The 14,612-nt window shown below is 43.6% G+C and overlaps 1 protein-coding gene across 1 annotated transcript in view; it reads right to left on the minus strand.

The window, feature by feature from the left end:
- F13A1 (coagulation factor XIII A chain) overlaps positions 1 to 14,612 on the minus strand; it is a 156,080-nt gene that overhangs the window by 33,078 nt on the left and 108,390 nt on the right. Inside the window, exons 9-11 of the mRNA XM_008534975.2 lie at positions 12,247 to 12,350; positions 10,788 to 10,876; positions 2,044 to 2,197 (exon numbers count right to left, since the gene is read on the minus strand). Of these exons, the coding sequence (XP_008533197.2) occupies positions 2,044 to 2,197; positions 10,788 to 10,876; positions 12,247 to 12,350 (347 nt within the window). The remainder of the gene's footprint in view (positions 1 to 2,043; positions 2,198 to 10,787; positions 10,877 to 12,246; positions 12,351 to 14,612) is intronic.

Below are 14,612 nucleotides of genomic sequence, written 5' to 3' on the forward strand. Positions count from 1 at the left end.
TGGCCTTCACCGCCACCTCTGTGCTTGACAGTTGGTGGCATTCTGCTGTATGGTTTAGGACAAGACAGCTGGTCGCTCATCTCATCTCTTGTTCTCTTGTCTGGTCGGTGCTTCTTTCCCATGAGGACAGTTTATCAGCAGTCCCTGTCCTGCCGCCTTTTCCTGTAGAACTCTTTCCCCATGCTTCGCCTGGCTAATTCCTATTTGTCCTTCTGTCTCAGTGAGCCCATCACTACTGTCCTCTAGGATCCCCGAGTCTGGAGTCTGGCTTGGGATGCCCTTCTCTGTGCCCTGCAGCATCGGTCCACCCCTGTTCAGGGCACCCAGTGGGGAGGGCTTGCTTCCTGCCCATCTCTCCAGCTAGAGGGGAAGGCAGGGCTGCGTATGTCTCTGTCCCTCCACAGTGCTGGTAATATCGCGAGTGGTTGACAGCAAGTTGTTGAATGGATGAATGAATAAATGAATGAACGCTACAGCTAGTTTCTTTTGCTTTTCCTATGGACTTTTCTTTTTCCTCTCCAATCCTTTTTGCCTGTAACTCTATAACAAGAAGTCATTGCTTGTTTGTTTTGTTTTATTATGCTTATGCTTTTTTATCACAAAAACAATTTTTGAATTGTTTTTATGGCTATGCCTTCACATTCATTACTTTCCCCCCCTCTTTTTAGGAAAAAGTCAAAAAGACAAAAATATGTTTTGTATCTATGTTGTGCAATGGCTGATAACCAACAGAAGAGAAGGATGAAGCATTTTGGAAATACAGCAAAATTCACTAGTTCAGATGACAGAAACCTCAATTTCTAATACTATGCACAAGAGTTCTCAATTCAGCAAACTTTCTCTTTATAGTGCAAATTGCTTTGGTAAATAAGAGCAGAGATGTCTAAAATACTTAAAACAAATTCTGCACTCCTTTGCACTTCGGGAGTAATGATGAATATTTAGGTTTATGCTAATTACTTGTCATTTTTATCCATTCACTAAAATAAATGCCACTCCTCAGAATCTCTGTTGGTGAATTATTTATAAAACATACTCCTCCTTCTCCCTCAAGACACCCAAGGTCCTCTACCTCCTGTCCGCTACTGAACGTGGGCAGCTTTGTCTCCGGCCACTCTGCTCTCCAAGCTTGATGCTTTGGCAATGCCTATAGGACCCTAACCACACCAGCCGCGCCACATCTCTGTGCCTTAGGTCATGTTCCCACTGCCTGGAAACTCCTGGCCAGCTTTCTTTAACTATGGTCTGTGATTTCTCCCACCCAGCTTTGCGTTTTCTGAATCTCCTGGTTGGACTGACTTCCCCTCTTCTTTGTTCTTAAAGCCCCGCTTTGCATAAGGATCCTATCACTTGGCCAGGAAAAGAAATGAGGTCCTGCCCCCTGCAGGAATCCCCAGCACCAAGCACAATTCCAGGTGTAGAGGAGGCACTCAGTACTGATCGAGAGGGAACTGAACTCAACAGCTTCATCTGAAACATTCTACACAATAAAAGTTAACAAAACCATCTTCACATTATTTCATAATTGAAATGGGCCTTCAATCTAATTGGTTTGAATTAGTGAGATTGCACCGTTCTATTAATATTACATTATCCACCTCAAGGGATTTCCATGATAATTCAATGGAACAATATATATGAAAATAGCGTGTTAAGTACTAAACAAATGTGAATAGTTATTTAAATTTCTATTATTGAACTAAAATTACATTAGGTATACAATGTTTTCTAATAGGATTTTAAAAATTAAGGTTCTTTCATATTTTATGAGCAAAAACATATTCTATATTTTGTTAAAATAGACATGACTTTAAATCAAATCATGTCACAAGCCACATTAAGGGGAATTCTCCTCAAACAAACAAACGACAATGAAATATTGTGGGCGTGATGTGTCTTTCGCTCACGAGAGTCCATACTTCTGCCCTAACTATCAAATGCTGCAAATGCCAATGCATTCTCTGGAATACATTTCATAGTGGCAGTGGGTAAGTGCTAAATGGACTTGGGCAAAGAAATCTTCATTCGATTGTAGTAAATTACCTTCTTGGAATTTGTAAGTATCAGTGATATCCTTTATGCCATCTCCTCCAACTTGCTTGGTCACAATTAATTGCCCAATGTGGGTGGCATCAACAGTTTCAACCACATGAGTGCCATCTTTCTTAGCTGTAATGTAAACAACATCACTGTTGACCTAAAAACAAGAGAGGAGAACATTAGTTATCATCAAATGTCCTTATCACCAAAAGCTCTCACTCTCAATGGTGCAGTCACCTGGAGTTGACATGTTCCTTTCTTCAATAACACTGGATTCATAGGGCTAAACTCGTCTTAAAACTATTCTAAAGGGGAATCTAATTTAGATTAATCATCAGATATTTCAAATTAAGAATATTTGGGGCTGAGATTATCAGTTGTTTAAGTATCAATCATTTCTTTCTCCCCTTTTTCTTGCTGATAAATTCCAGCTCTTAAGAGAGAGCTGAAAGCACCATGTCTGTTACTTGCTTTCCCAGCCTTCTTTTACACTAGCTGTGGCTGTGTGACCTACTTCTAGGAAGAAGAGGAAGTCTGCTGGGTGGCTTCTGCAAAAGCTTTTTCTCCTTTATAAAAGGAGGGCAGTACACTGGAGAGTTTGCCCTTCCCTGTCTGCTTTTGAATGTTTTCATGTGAAGTGATGTGATGCTTGGAGCTTTTACAGCTGTCCCGGGACAGTGAAGAGAAACATGGCCAATAACACAAAGATGACAGAGTAGAAAGATCAGAAGCATTTGAGGGGTCGATGATGCTGTTAAAACTTGGTACTACCTACTTCAGGACTTCTTATAGGAGAAAAATTAAACTCCTATTGTTTAAGTCACTTTTATTGTTACTTGCAGCCAAATGCATTTTAATTGAAGAATAACAGTAGACTACTCAGGAGGAATTCAGGTGATTTTCTGATAATTTAGCAACTAAATCATGCTATTTGTGGGACTTGGAAATAGCATCTTGGGGCCATGAGGGCTGTCCCCCATGCTCTTCCAAGGTTCTGCCTTATCACTCCACTTTCTAGAGACAATGTCTAAATCTGTGTCTGAAGGCTGATTTCCCCTGAGTCCCTTATTGTATTCTTTACAATCACTTTCTTGGGAGTTCCGTTTATTAGCATGGAAACAGGTAGGAGACAGGAACTGCACTGCTGTGTCAGGCGCTCCAGCTGAAAATAGTCGCTGATGTATTTACTAAATGTTTTCCAAGCTGCTCGCCAAGCCTCAGTTCTCTCCTCTTTTAAATAGGGTAATAATGGCTCCTTCTTCAGGGTGGTTGGCAGAATTAACTGAAATAAACGCATGTAAATTACTTATCATAGTGCTTGACACAGAGCAAACATTCAATAAATGTTTTCAATAACAATAATAAATTTTTAATAGTATTGTCAGATATTTTTCAAAGTGCCAGAGTCCTAATGATGAACAAAATAGAGTCAGTCACTGCCCTGATATGGTTCACACTCTAGGAAGGGAGATTCTGTGTGTCAGAATCATCTGGGGGAACTTTAAAAAAAAAAAGAGATATCTGATCAATTGATCAAGGTCTTGGGTGGGACCCTAAATCTATTATTTTTTTAAAGAAAGGTATCAGATAATTCTATTGGACACCCAGGCCTGAGAACCCCTGTAATGCAGTACCATAAGTACCTTGGAGGGGAACGTCCAAGATCCAGGGAGCACCTGGGGCGGTGGGGTGGGGGTAGGGGTTGGGAGTGGCTAGGAAGTAACAGCCAAGTTGAAACCTGGAAGATGCATAGGAGTTAGTCTTAAGTGTTCTTACCAACAAGCAAACCAAAATGAAACTCACAAAAGAACATAAGGAAGTTTTTGGAGGTGATGGATATGTGTAGTACCTTAGTTGTGGTGATAGTATCACAGGTATATGCATATGCCCAAACTCATTAAGATGTATACATTAAATGTGCGCAACTTAAAATGATCAATTATACCCTCAATAAAACTAAAATAAATTAAAGCAAAAAAATAAAGGAGAGAAGGAAGGCTGTGAAAGGCAGACTAGCAGGTGCAACCATTCTGAAGAAGGTATCTGAGAGATGCACTGGATTCGCCTCAAGACACGTGGGCTCCAATCACAGATGTGTACTTTTAGAAAGTTACCTTATCTTGTCTGAACTTTATTCCTGCTTCTATAAAATGAAAGTAATTATACTCGTTCTGTCAGTTTCATGAGAACATTTTAGGACCAAGTGAGATGGGATCTACGTGCGCATGACTTGTGAACTTCAAAACTGAGTGAAAGTGTGATGCTCATTAGGAAGTAATGGGGAGACTTGGCGATGGATCCCTAACATTTAAAGTTGAGGTTAAAGAAATTTAAAGTCTATTCTTTCTCACAAAATGCTCCGAATTTACATGAAGTCTGATTCTACTAAGGATACTCAAAATATTTAAGGAACATTTTCAAATTAGTTAATTTAAACCTCCAACAACAACCCAGTGAGGTATGTATTATTATCTCTGTTTTACAGATGACGGCATCAAGATTCACAAGGTCAGCAAACTGCTCAAATGGCCGGGAGCTGGTGGAGAAGAAGTGTAAGCGTGGACTGGCCCACAGCCCTTTGCCTGATCCTTGCCCTGGGCTGACCCATAACTTGTTCCCTAACCCTCACTGGGCTAGCCCACAGACTGTTCCCTGGCACTCACTCTGGGCTGGCCCATAGCCTTTTCCCTGACCTCCACCCTGCGCTGGCCCATGGCACTTTCCCTGATTCTTGATCTGGGCTGGCCCACAGACTGTTCTCTGACCCTTGCCTTGGGCTGGCACATAGGCCTTTCTGTGACCCTTGCCCTTGGCTGGCCCATAGCCCTTTCCCTGATCGTCACCCTGGGCTGGCCCATGGCCTATTCCCTGACCTTTAACCTAAGCTGGCACGTGGTCCTTTTCCTGACCCTCATCCAGGGCTTGCCCATAGCCCATTTCCTGGTCCTCAACCTGGTTGGCCTACAGCCCTTTCCCTGACCCTCACTCTGGTCTGGCCCATACCCCATTCCCTAACCCTCACCCTGGGCTGGCCCCTGGCAGGTCTCATGACCTTTACAGCACACTGGCTTTCCCAAATTCCCTGTAGAACCTCGAGCGCCACCATGCGGTGTGAAATGGTTCTGTGCTTGGGTCTCAAGTGGTTCCACACTTGGGCCTCAGATTCTGAGGGGTGGTACATGGTGGCCCTACTCCTCAGCAAAGCAACCGGGGCCTGGTGGTGCTATCCGTATGACGCAGCAGCCTGAAAGATTAAACCAGGAATCAGGATAGGAGATGGCAGGGCAGACACTTAAGGAATATTTGTCAGTTTGGAAAAAAGAAAGTTAAGGGAACTTAAATGAGTCTCCTGAGAATTTCGGCTTTTCCTCTGGAGAAGGCCATGCAAGCACAAACAGCTCCCTCCTCCACTTGCAAATTATAGCAACAATGATGATGAATATCCTCTTAATAACAACACTCACAACAGCTTATGGTTTTCCAGGGAGACAAGGCTAAATACGAAAGTGGCAGAACCCTTGTCTCTTCTTGAGCACAGCTTAGGAAATTTGTGTCGGCTAAAATCTTGGGCCAGCCCAACCACACCATCCCTTGTGAGGGGAAAACGCATATATGAAATGGCTTTTGCATATGCGTGTTGGAGGTGGAGAGTGGAGGAAAAGTATTCTTCCCAAGTGACATCAGCAAGCTTTCTTTTCAGTTCCAGCCACTAGCATCGTTGGTTCTCCATCCTGGCCGCACATGAGAGTCACCAAGGGGTTTAAAAAAGTACCAGTGACAGGCCCTCACCCAAGACCAGGTGGATCTCTGTGTCAAAACATTGTAAGTGCAGCAGATGCTGGGAGAAATATTGGACCTACATGGTGTGACTTTGGGCAAGTTTCTGCATGTCTCTGAGCCTGGGTTTAACACCTTCCTTGCAGGGTTAGTAGGTAGACCAGTACTAATTGTAAAAGCCCTATTTTTAAGACTAATTTCTTTTGAATGAAAAGGAGTCTTCATTATCATCTAGTCTTCCCCCTACATTTGAAAGAGCTATGGTCACATAGAACCTGGGCATCCCAGCATGAAGTCTGGTGCTATTTTCAGCATACCACACCCTTGCCTTGTGGTCAGACAGAGGCACTTCTTACACAGCCTCTGCCAAGGTTCAGGGCCCCAGGGGTTCAGCAAAGGTGGGCTGGGGCAGCAGGCTAGAGAGGCCTCTCTGCAAACTCCTGCTTGTGCCTGTGGAATTAAATTTACGTATGTCCATTGCTGGCAGAAACTACGCTCTTCACCACTAAGGACAGAGTCTTTTTCAGGACCCAGGACAGAGTTTCTTTGTTCATTTGTTCCCAAGTGGAGATAACTACATCTCAGGCTGTGCACGGAAAGCAGTGCTCCTCCAAGGGCGTGTGGAGGCAGTGGAGGCCTGCGTGGTCCACAAGCCTTCCTGGAACAATCGCCATATGGCCACCCCATGCTTGCCATTCCGTCAGCCTGTAGGGCTGGCTAGGCTGCTAGGCCCCTGTGCTTGCTCTCTGCTGCTTCATACATGTGCCTTGTCTCCCACAAGGACTGCCAGCACTCCAGGGTGCCGTCTGGCCCCATGTCCATGAGATACTGTTCTTAGCAGTATACACTGCAGCAGCTTTTGTTTGCCTGATCCATTCATTCCTTCATTCCTTCATTAATTCCTTCAGCAAGTATTTCTTCATGACTACTCTGTGCCAGAACTTGCTTCCAGCAATGAGGATCCAACAGAGCCTACATTCATGGAGCTTATATTCTAGAAAGGAGAGAAATAATAACACTAAAGCAAGGTAGAAGGATAAAAACAACAGGGCAGGAGGTGATATTTTAGATGGGGGGTGGGGTGACAGAGGGCCTCTTTGAAGAGGTGACCCGAGCAGAGACCTGGATGCAATGAGAGAACAGACATGCAAAGTGGGCTGGAGGGTAGGGGAGAGCTTTTCTAGCAAAAAGAACAGTATATGTAGAGACCCTGAAACAAGAGCATGTTTGGATGTTTCCAGAAGAGTAAGAACGTCAGTATGGTTTGAAGGAAATGAGCAAGGGATGGGGGTGGGAGGAAAACCAAGGGCCAGATCACACAGAACCTTGTAAAGATTTATGCTCAATTTTATTGTAAAGGTGGTGGGAATCCATTAGAAGGTTGCGGGCAGGGGAGTGACATGTTTTTCTTTACATTTTTATTGGATAATTTTGGCTGATTTCTGAACAATAGGCAGGAAAGGGGTAAGGGGGGGTGAGTTAGGAGGCAACTTCTGAGAACTCAGTGCTGTACAGAGCTCAGAGGCGGTAATGATGGAGATCATCGATGTGGCTGGATGAATGATAGTTTTTGGAGGTATTTCTGATAAGATGCACGAGGAAGATTAAGAAGAGAAGCCAAGATGATTCCAAAGTTTTATATGTTATTTGAACGAATGGATGAATAATTTTAGATCAGAATAGGAGATGCTATCAAATGAGTTGCATCTAATAAGTGGTAGCAAAATAAACAACTTTGAATTGAGAACAAAGAATCTGCAGAGAAGCATCCGCACAGTTTGTATATAGAGAACTGCTGGCCCAGAGCTGGGGAAGGCGCGGCTTCTGGAGCAATAGGGTGGTTACTGTGGCCCTAGGGGGCAGTCAACGCTGCTGCAGAAACCAGCTCAGGGCCAGGGAGAGAAGGCAGGAGTGTGTGTGTGAGTGTGTGCGCACATGTATGTGTGTATGTGTGTGTGTGTGTATGTGAGTTTGGGGTGGGATGGTGTGAAGAGGGCAACGGAGCCAATTAGAAGAAGCCAAAATAGAAGAGAAACAGCAACTCCTGAGTGCTTCCTGAGCGCAGGAATTCAGACAACTCCAGACACTTAGAGCCATGCTGCTCTCTTCTCACCTCTTTAGAAGCCACAGGGCACCGGGAGTTGGGGAGGGAAAGGCAGATGGGCCTCCAGAACTGAGAAACTCACCACAGCCCTGAGGGCATGAGAAGGGAGGAGGGTAGAGAAAGAAGCTTCAAGCCCTGGAAAAAAATCTAGAAATGTGAAGGGTAAGTTTCCACAATAGAGGAGGAGAGGAAAAGGGTCAGAGGTTGGATGCTTTCCATGCAAACTCCTCTTATTTTTGGTTCTGCTTTCACTAAAGGGGACCAAGGCCCTGAGAAGACCAAAAAAAGTCAATTAAACATGGTGCTTGACCTGGCCCGGAAATGAGTAAGGAATGACCAAGAAATGCAGCATGCTGAGAGGCAAGAGAAGGCAGGCTTCCACTGACGTACCTGGAGCCGTGAGAGGCAAGCTTATGCAGCAAGGACGTGGGAAAAGGAAGAGAGGACACAGCCTACAACCTCAGTCATGTAGACTCTCATTAAAGTTAAATAGATGTCCCCCATGGGGGTCCTACTTTAGGCACTCTTGAGAAAAGATTCCTCATGCACTTTTCAATAGCTCCACCATCTCTTATAAATGGCTCAGCCCTGGAGCTCAGCCCAAGCCAAAGCAATAAATTGTACACTCTGTCAGACAAGTCTGCAGCGGTGAGAGGAGTAATTATAATCTGCAATTCCTGATGGCATTCGTAACACCCCAATCTATATTTAATAATAGCAAAAAGCGTTTGCATTAACAGCTATTAGGCAATTCGCTCTTGGAGGGTGGGTTCTTTCTCTCTCCTTCTTTGCAGCAATAAAACGTAATAAAAAAATAAAAACAAGGCTTTGTGAATTTTAGAGTGATTTCCCATTAAGAGGTTCCCGTAGCATCATAAACTGTCAGATGGCAACTGCGGAGGTTTGGATAAATCTTCAAATCCCAAAGTGAGTTCAAGGGGATAAAATTCCACATACACTATGCTTGTTCTCACAAGGCTTCTAGAAACTGTATTGGTACGGTGGAAGAAACACCGCTCCTTTTGTGTATTTCCAGTTTCTGGTTTTGCTGTCTAAATATTTATGTTAATTTTACTTCCTAAACATCTCAATCCTGCCTCCTCTTCCCCCTGCTATTGCCGTTTGTCTCGTTCGGGTCCTCACTCCCTCTGGCATGGAATAATGCCACAGCCTTCTAGTTGGTCTCCCTGCCTCAGCGGCCTTCCCACCCAGTCTGCGCTCCACAAGGCTCATGTCCCTCCCCGTGGTAATTCCCTCGTTTACAGGACCACATGCCCATTTCTCAGGACACAGGGTCTCCATGTCTAGTTCCTTCAGCTGCCATCTTCTGACACCCCGGGCGCCTCACTTTTCATGAGGCTGCGTAGCTTTCAAGTGCCCTTACTCACCGTTCAGAAGCTCAACTTGTCTTCTCTGACTCAAATTCTTTCCTTCCCCAGGCTTCTTTCTTACCCCGTTTGCCTGGATAACTACTAATCGTCCCTCAAGACTCAGTTCTGGCACCATCCCTCCGGGAGCACACCTGACCCTCCTTCCATGTGCTCCTCCGATACTCTGCTCATCTTAGTGGCTGTCGTGCAGGTGTCATTACTGTCTGTTCCCAAGTCACCCTCCCTCCCTAGACAGCGTCTTATGGCCTTTGCTATCCTATTTCAGTTCCTGCCCCATATTTGTCAGTTAATGAATCTGAATGTATGAATGCAGATCATTTATCACCTGCATTGCTCATCTGACAACTATTCCACAGTATGTTGTATTATTTTTATTTACTTTTTGATGTGTTTATGTATTGCCGCCTGCCATCAAGAATCGAGTTTCTCAAAGGACATAGGCTTCTGAATTCCCCCCAGCACAGTGCCTGATGCACTTTAGTAATGGACATTTCCTCATTCTAGTGTAGTGATGGAGTGTGGTGGTTATGAGCATGAGCTCAGGTGCCTGCCTGGCTTTAAATCTTAGCACTAGTATTTATTAGTCTTGTAGTTGCGGAAAAGTTGTTTAACCACTCTTTGCCTCAACTTTCTTTTCTATAAAATGGGAAGAATTATAATACCCACTTTAAAGGGTAGCTAACAGCATCAAATGGTAGGCAAAGTGATTATATAGGAAGAACTCAGTACACGATAGATATTATTTCAGTGTGTTTACTGGTGAAACTACACTAGGGTAAATCCCATCTCTCAGCCTCTCATATATCTCTCTACCAGCCCCCGTATGCCCAGCAGCCTCCCTGCTTTTCAGAGCTCTCCTTGGAGTGTCCTTTAATGGCCTCCTCTGGTTCCAGCCCCTGTCCAGTTCTAGAATTTCAGATCCTGTACCAGAGTGTTCCCATCAGCTCTTAAAGTGTGTTGCCTTCCAGCTCTCTTCCTCTCCCCTCCCTGTTCCAGCAGCTCTGTGCTCCCTCCCCGGTAGGAGGAGGACCTGGAATGGCAAGAAATGGATTGCATGGACTGAGACCACGGTTTCGATTTTGTTTTACATGATTGCTGGGCTAGCCTCGCAGTGAAGTAGCACACTCAAATTTCAATTCAAGGACCGTGTCCACCAATTTTTAATTGAGTAACTCATTTAGTCACTTAATTTCTCAGAGCAGTTGATACCTACTTCACGGGTGCAGAGAACTAAGCTAAAGTTAGTAAAGCAATTACTTTTGAGGGGAAAAAAATCTCAAAACACCAAGGTAAGAATGCTAAGTTAGAACTGCATTTAGGATTAAGAGCCTGGAGCCTGGAATGATGTCTGGCTAACTTCGCAAACACAAAGCATCACCATGTACCCAGGAAATTTAGAAGAACCCAGGACCTTATTCTTTAACGTGTAAGAGGTTGGGGAGGAAAGCAGCACCTTCCCCCAGCTTCCCACTCACCTCTGCAAAAACAAAGGGTGCATCAAACTGGAAGCAAATGTGACCATGCTTAAGGGCTTGAACGGAGGCCGGGCCACACCGATACATCCCTGCATCACACAGAGGAAGGAGAGCATGAGTTTGTTTTCTTCAATTCTGTCCAGATACAGGACAGGTCACAGCACTGAGGCGGCTCTGCAGAAACACATGTTCCTCAACTTTATCACTGATTTGGCCTAAATGCTTTCCACGACCAGAGAAGGCAGATCACCAATGTGTGTAATTAAAAGGGTTTGTTGGAAACGCCTCCTCAAACCAAAATTTGGAACCGTGAAATAAATACAGGGCATCACCATTCTTGCATCTATTCTTCCTCCTACAAACACATGCTCAGGTGTGTGTGCCAAGCTGCTGGCTAACGTGGCATTTATCCTTTTACAACGGGGGTCTGGAATGTTGGAAATGGCAGTGTGTCCTCAGTGGTTATGTTGTTTTTTGTTTGTCTTGACTTTTGCTTTTGGACATTAAGGACGCATGCCAAGTTCAACTGGAGCATTTGGACATTACCCACACGCATCGACCCGAAGCCCAACATGCATTTGGGAAGCCATTAGGCTCATGTTCACCTTTACAAAGTTCTTTAAATTTTAACCAGCTTTCTCCAGTTAAGAAGAGATTGACTGCCTTCAGTCAATTATGAAGTCTCCTCATTACATATATTATCCGGAACACAGAAAGTGTTATCTTTCTCCTTTAAAATCCAATATTACACTAAGATCCTTTTATGCATATGTAATGAATGTTTATATATGTGTGTATATATACACACATCAATACCTCATATCAACGCCTGAGGAAATAAACAAAAATGGCCCTACGCCACTGATTTTCATCATCATATTAAAGAGAAATGGAGGCTTGTGATGCGATTTTGTAAAAATCTGGGGGAAGTCACAGCTGCCACTCACCGCTCAGCATCGTTCGCAAGTGAGACGACGAATACTCACATACTCAAGTTTTGAAAGCAATCACACAACATAAAAAGAAATAAGGTTCTGGGAAAACAACAATTTAAAGGATGATCTGTAATTATTTTTCGAGTTTTTCATTTTCTGTATTGCCTTGTCTCTTATCACTGTGTATAAGGGAGAACTGAATTATGTTTTATAGGCTAGCAAAAGTGCTTACACAGATATTTTTTTCTCTTGTCTTCAAAACTGCTTTTCAAAGCAAGAGTAGATGAATTATATATGCTAAGTTTTATGCTCTTTTTCTAAAAGTTATAAAATAATCAGAGTAAAGCTGACGATTGAGATGAAATGAAACCTGATTGGCAGGTAGGTAATACTATACGTGTCCCCAGAAAGCACCCTTCCGATGTTGGTTCCCCCTGGGAGTGTTTCCCATATCAAATGCGACCACAAAAGCAAAACAAATACGGGCAGTGAAACAATTTCCCCGGGGGAGGAAGCAGTTTTACCATCACTGTTTTCCTGGGGGGTGCTGTCCACGACCTGCCAACCTCCGAATCCAACGGGAAGATCAGGCCTTGTCATCCAGGCTTCATTCCAGCAGTGGTAGTTCCTTAGAAAACAGGGCCCCAAAGAGATTAACCTTTCCATCATATTCATGATCCAAGAAATTAAAAAGTGGCTCAAAATCCCGTGGATATGCTCTCCCAAAATTATTGGAATGGATTAAGCTAAATTGAGGACTCCCAGAGATATCCTAGGGCTCCAGACTTGAGTTTGCTGGGTAGGTCAACTCCCATTGGCATCCCCTGGGGGCCCTCACATGGCTGGACATTGCTTTTTCCCCACCGTCATCAGCTTTAAGGCCACCCAGAAACATTCTAATCAGCGCATTCAACAATTTTGATCTTAACTATTTTCTGCTGCCTAATAAAACAGAACTTACCACATGCTAAAGGGGTGGGGAGAAAAGTTAATTGAAACTAAAATACACGTATCTTTGCGTTTCTTTTATATTTATATATATTAGATTTATAAAAAGCATATCCCTTTGTAACAAGCAATAAAATGCTTGTGTTTATGGGCTTAGATCATTGCCATAGAAACTACAACATTAACTTCTGACTATAATTGTCTATAATTTGTGGCAAATTTCCATTTGGTGTTCAACAAAAAGAAAAGGTTGTCAGGGTGAGTGTCTCTTTACCCTTTATCAAAGGTGGGCAACCCATGAGCCAAGGATCATGCAAAACTTTTTAGAACTTTGCATGTGACCCTTGAGGCAAGAGCATGGAATAAAATGTCATCGTGAATTGCATTATTATGTCCTTGGAAAGACCCGAAATTATACGACAGTACAGAAACAAATGAGAGCACATTAACCCGTCTGCACTATAGAAAATATTCATACAGTAATAACAATTTAATGGTGGGCTGAGGTAGTTACAGCAGTCTTTGTTCATAGCACTGATGAATTTTAGATCCAGCCACCATCCGTCCTTTCCCTCAATGTCCTTCAATGTCGGTAATTTGTGCATGTTCCCATCTCTCTCTGAATTTAGCTTGTTTTTGATTGGTTCAATTCAGAGGTGTTAATTTAACTATGTACCCGTTATGCACCAGACCCCATACTAGGTGCTAGAGACCCGACAATGATCAAGACACAGATTTCTGCTCATAAAGAGCCTCACAATCCAGGAGGAACGACAAACAGGTAAACCAATGGTTAAAACACTTCGCAGGTTTGCTGTGAGGCTTAAACAAGGTCATACACGTAAAGCATTTAGAACAGGGCCTGGCATGTGTTAAATGCTCAAAAATGGTAACTCTCAGATTTTTAAAAATAATTAATTGAAGTGGTGCATGCTACAGTGGAAATCCATTTGGGGTGCAATGGGGTCTCAGTGGGGAAACTCAGGACATGAGGGAAGGCTTCACAGCGGAAGCGACACCTGAACTGAGTCCTGAAAAATACATTGGAGCTTAGCAGGTCACCAAAAGGAGTCAGGACGAAGTTAAGGAGGCCTGGCATAGCCAGCACGGTGTGTTTGGGGAACTGCACACTGTTCACTGTGGCTGGATGGTAGCATGCTTTCATATTTGTGTACGTGGGAGAAAAAGAGGGATGGCAGGTGAGGGTGGGCAGTACATCACAAAACTGACAAACACACATAGTGCGTACTATGTGCCAGGCACTGTTCTAAAACCTTAGGTATATTATCACAGCTGATGTTCCCACCTTATGAGAAAGGTGCTATTATTATTATCCCCAGTTTACAAGGGAGGAAATTGAAGCATGGAGAAGTTAACAATCTTGCCTGAGGTCACACAGCTAGTTAGCAATAAAGCTCCAGGGCCCATTCTCTTAACCACTGAGCTATGCTATAGGGGAGGATGACAGTGTGAGATCTTTTCATCCCGAGTTAAATATTTAGGCTTTATCTTTGAGCAAGTTAAATGTGCAAATCTGTATTTGTGGAAGATGGGTGGGGAGGCAAGATGGGAGCCTGAGTTAAGTTACTCTCCCTCCGTGTGGAGAGGAAGAGAAGCCATCATGGGAAAGAACAGGATGAGTTGGGGAAGACTTTCCTGGGCTGTATGATGGTTCCATTTACTAAGACTGAGTGAAGGAGGAAGAGAAGGTTTGTACTGCGGGAGGGGCTCATGAAAGGGGCTAATATTTACAGACGTTTCTGAATTCCATTTACCTACTCTCCACGTTGGGAAGTATAGATGTTTCCTGAAAGATTATTTCTTATTTTAAAGCGTCTTTATATAGGTCTGTAACAGTCTTTCTATTTTCGTCTTGCGGGTCCATCAGGCATTTTTAGAGTGTGTGGGTTCACTTTTGGGGCTCTGCCTTGCTCACCATCAC

Source organism: Equus przewalskii, chromosome 19 (genome assembly GCF_037783145.1).
Source record: "Equus przewalskii isolate Varuska chromosome 19, EquPr2, whole genome shotgun sequence".
NCBI lineage: Eukaryota > Metazoa > Chordata > Mammalia > Perissodactyla > Equidae > Equus > Equus przewalskii.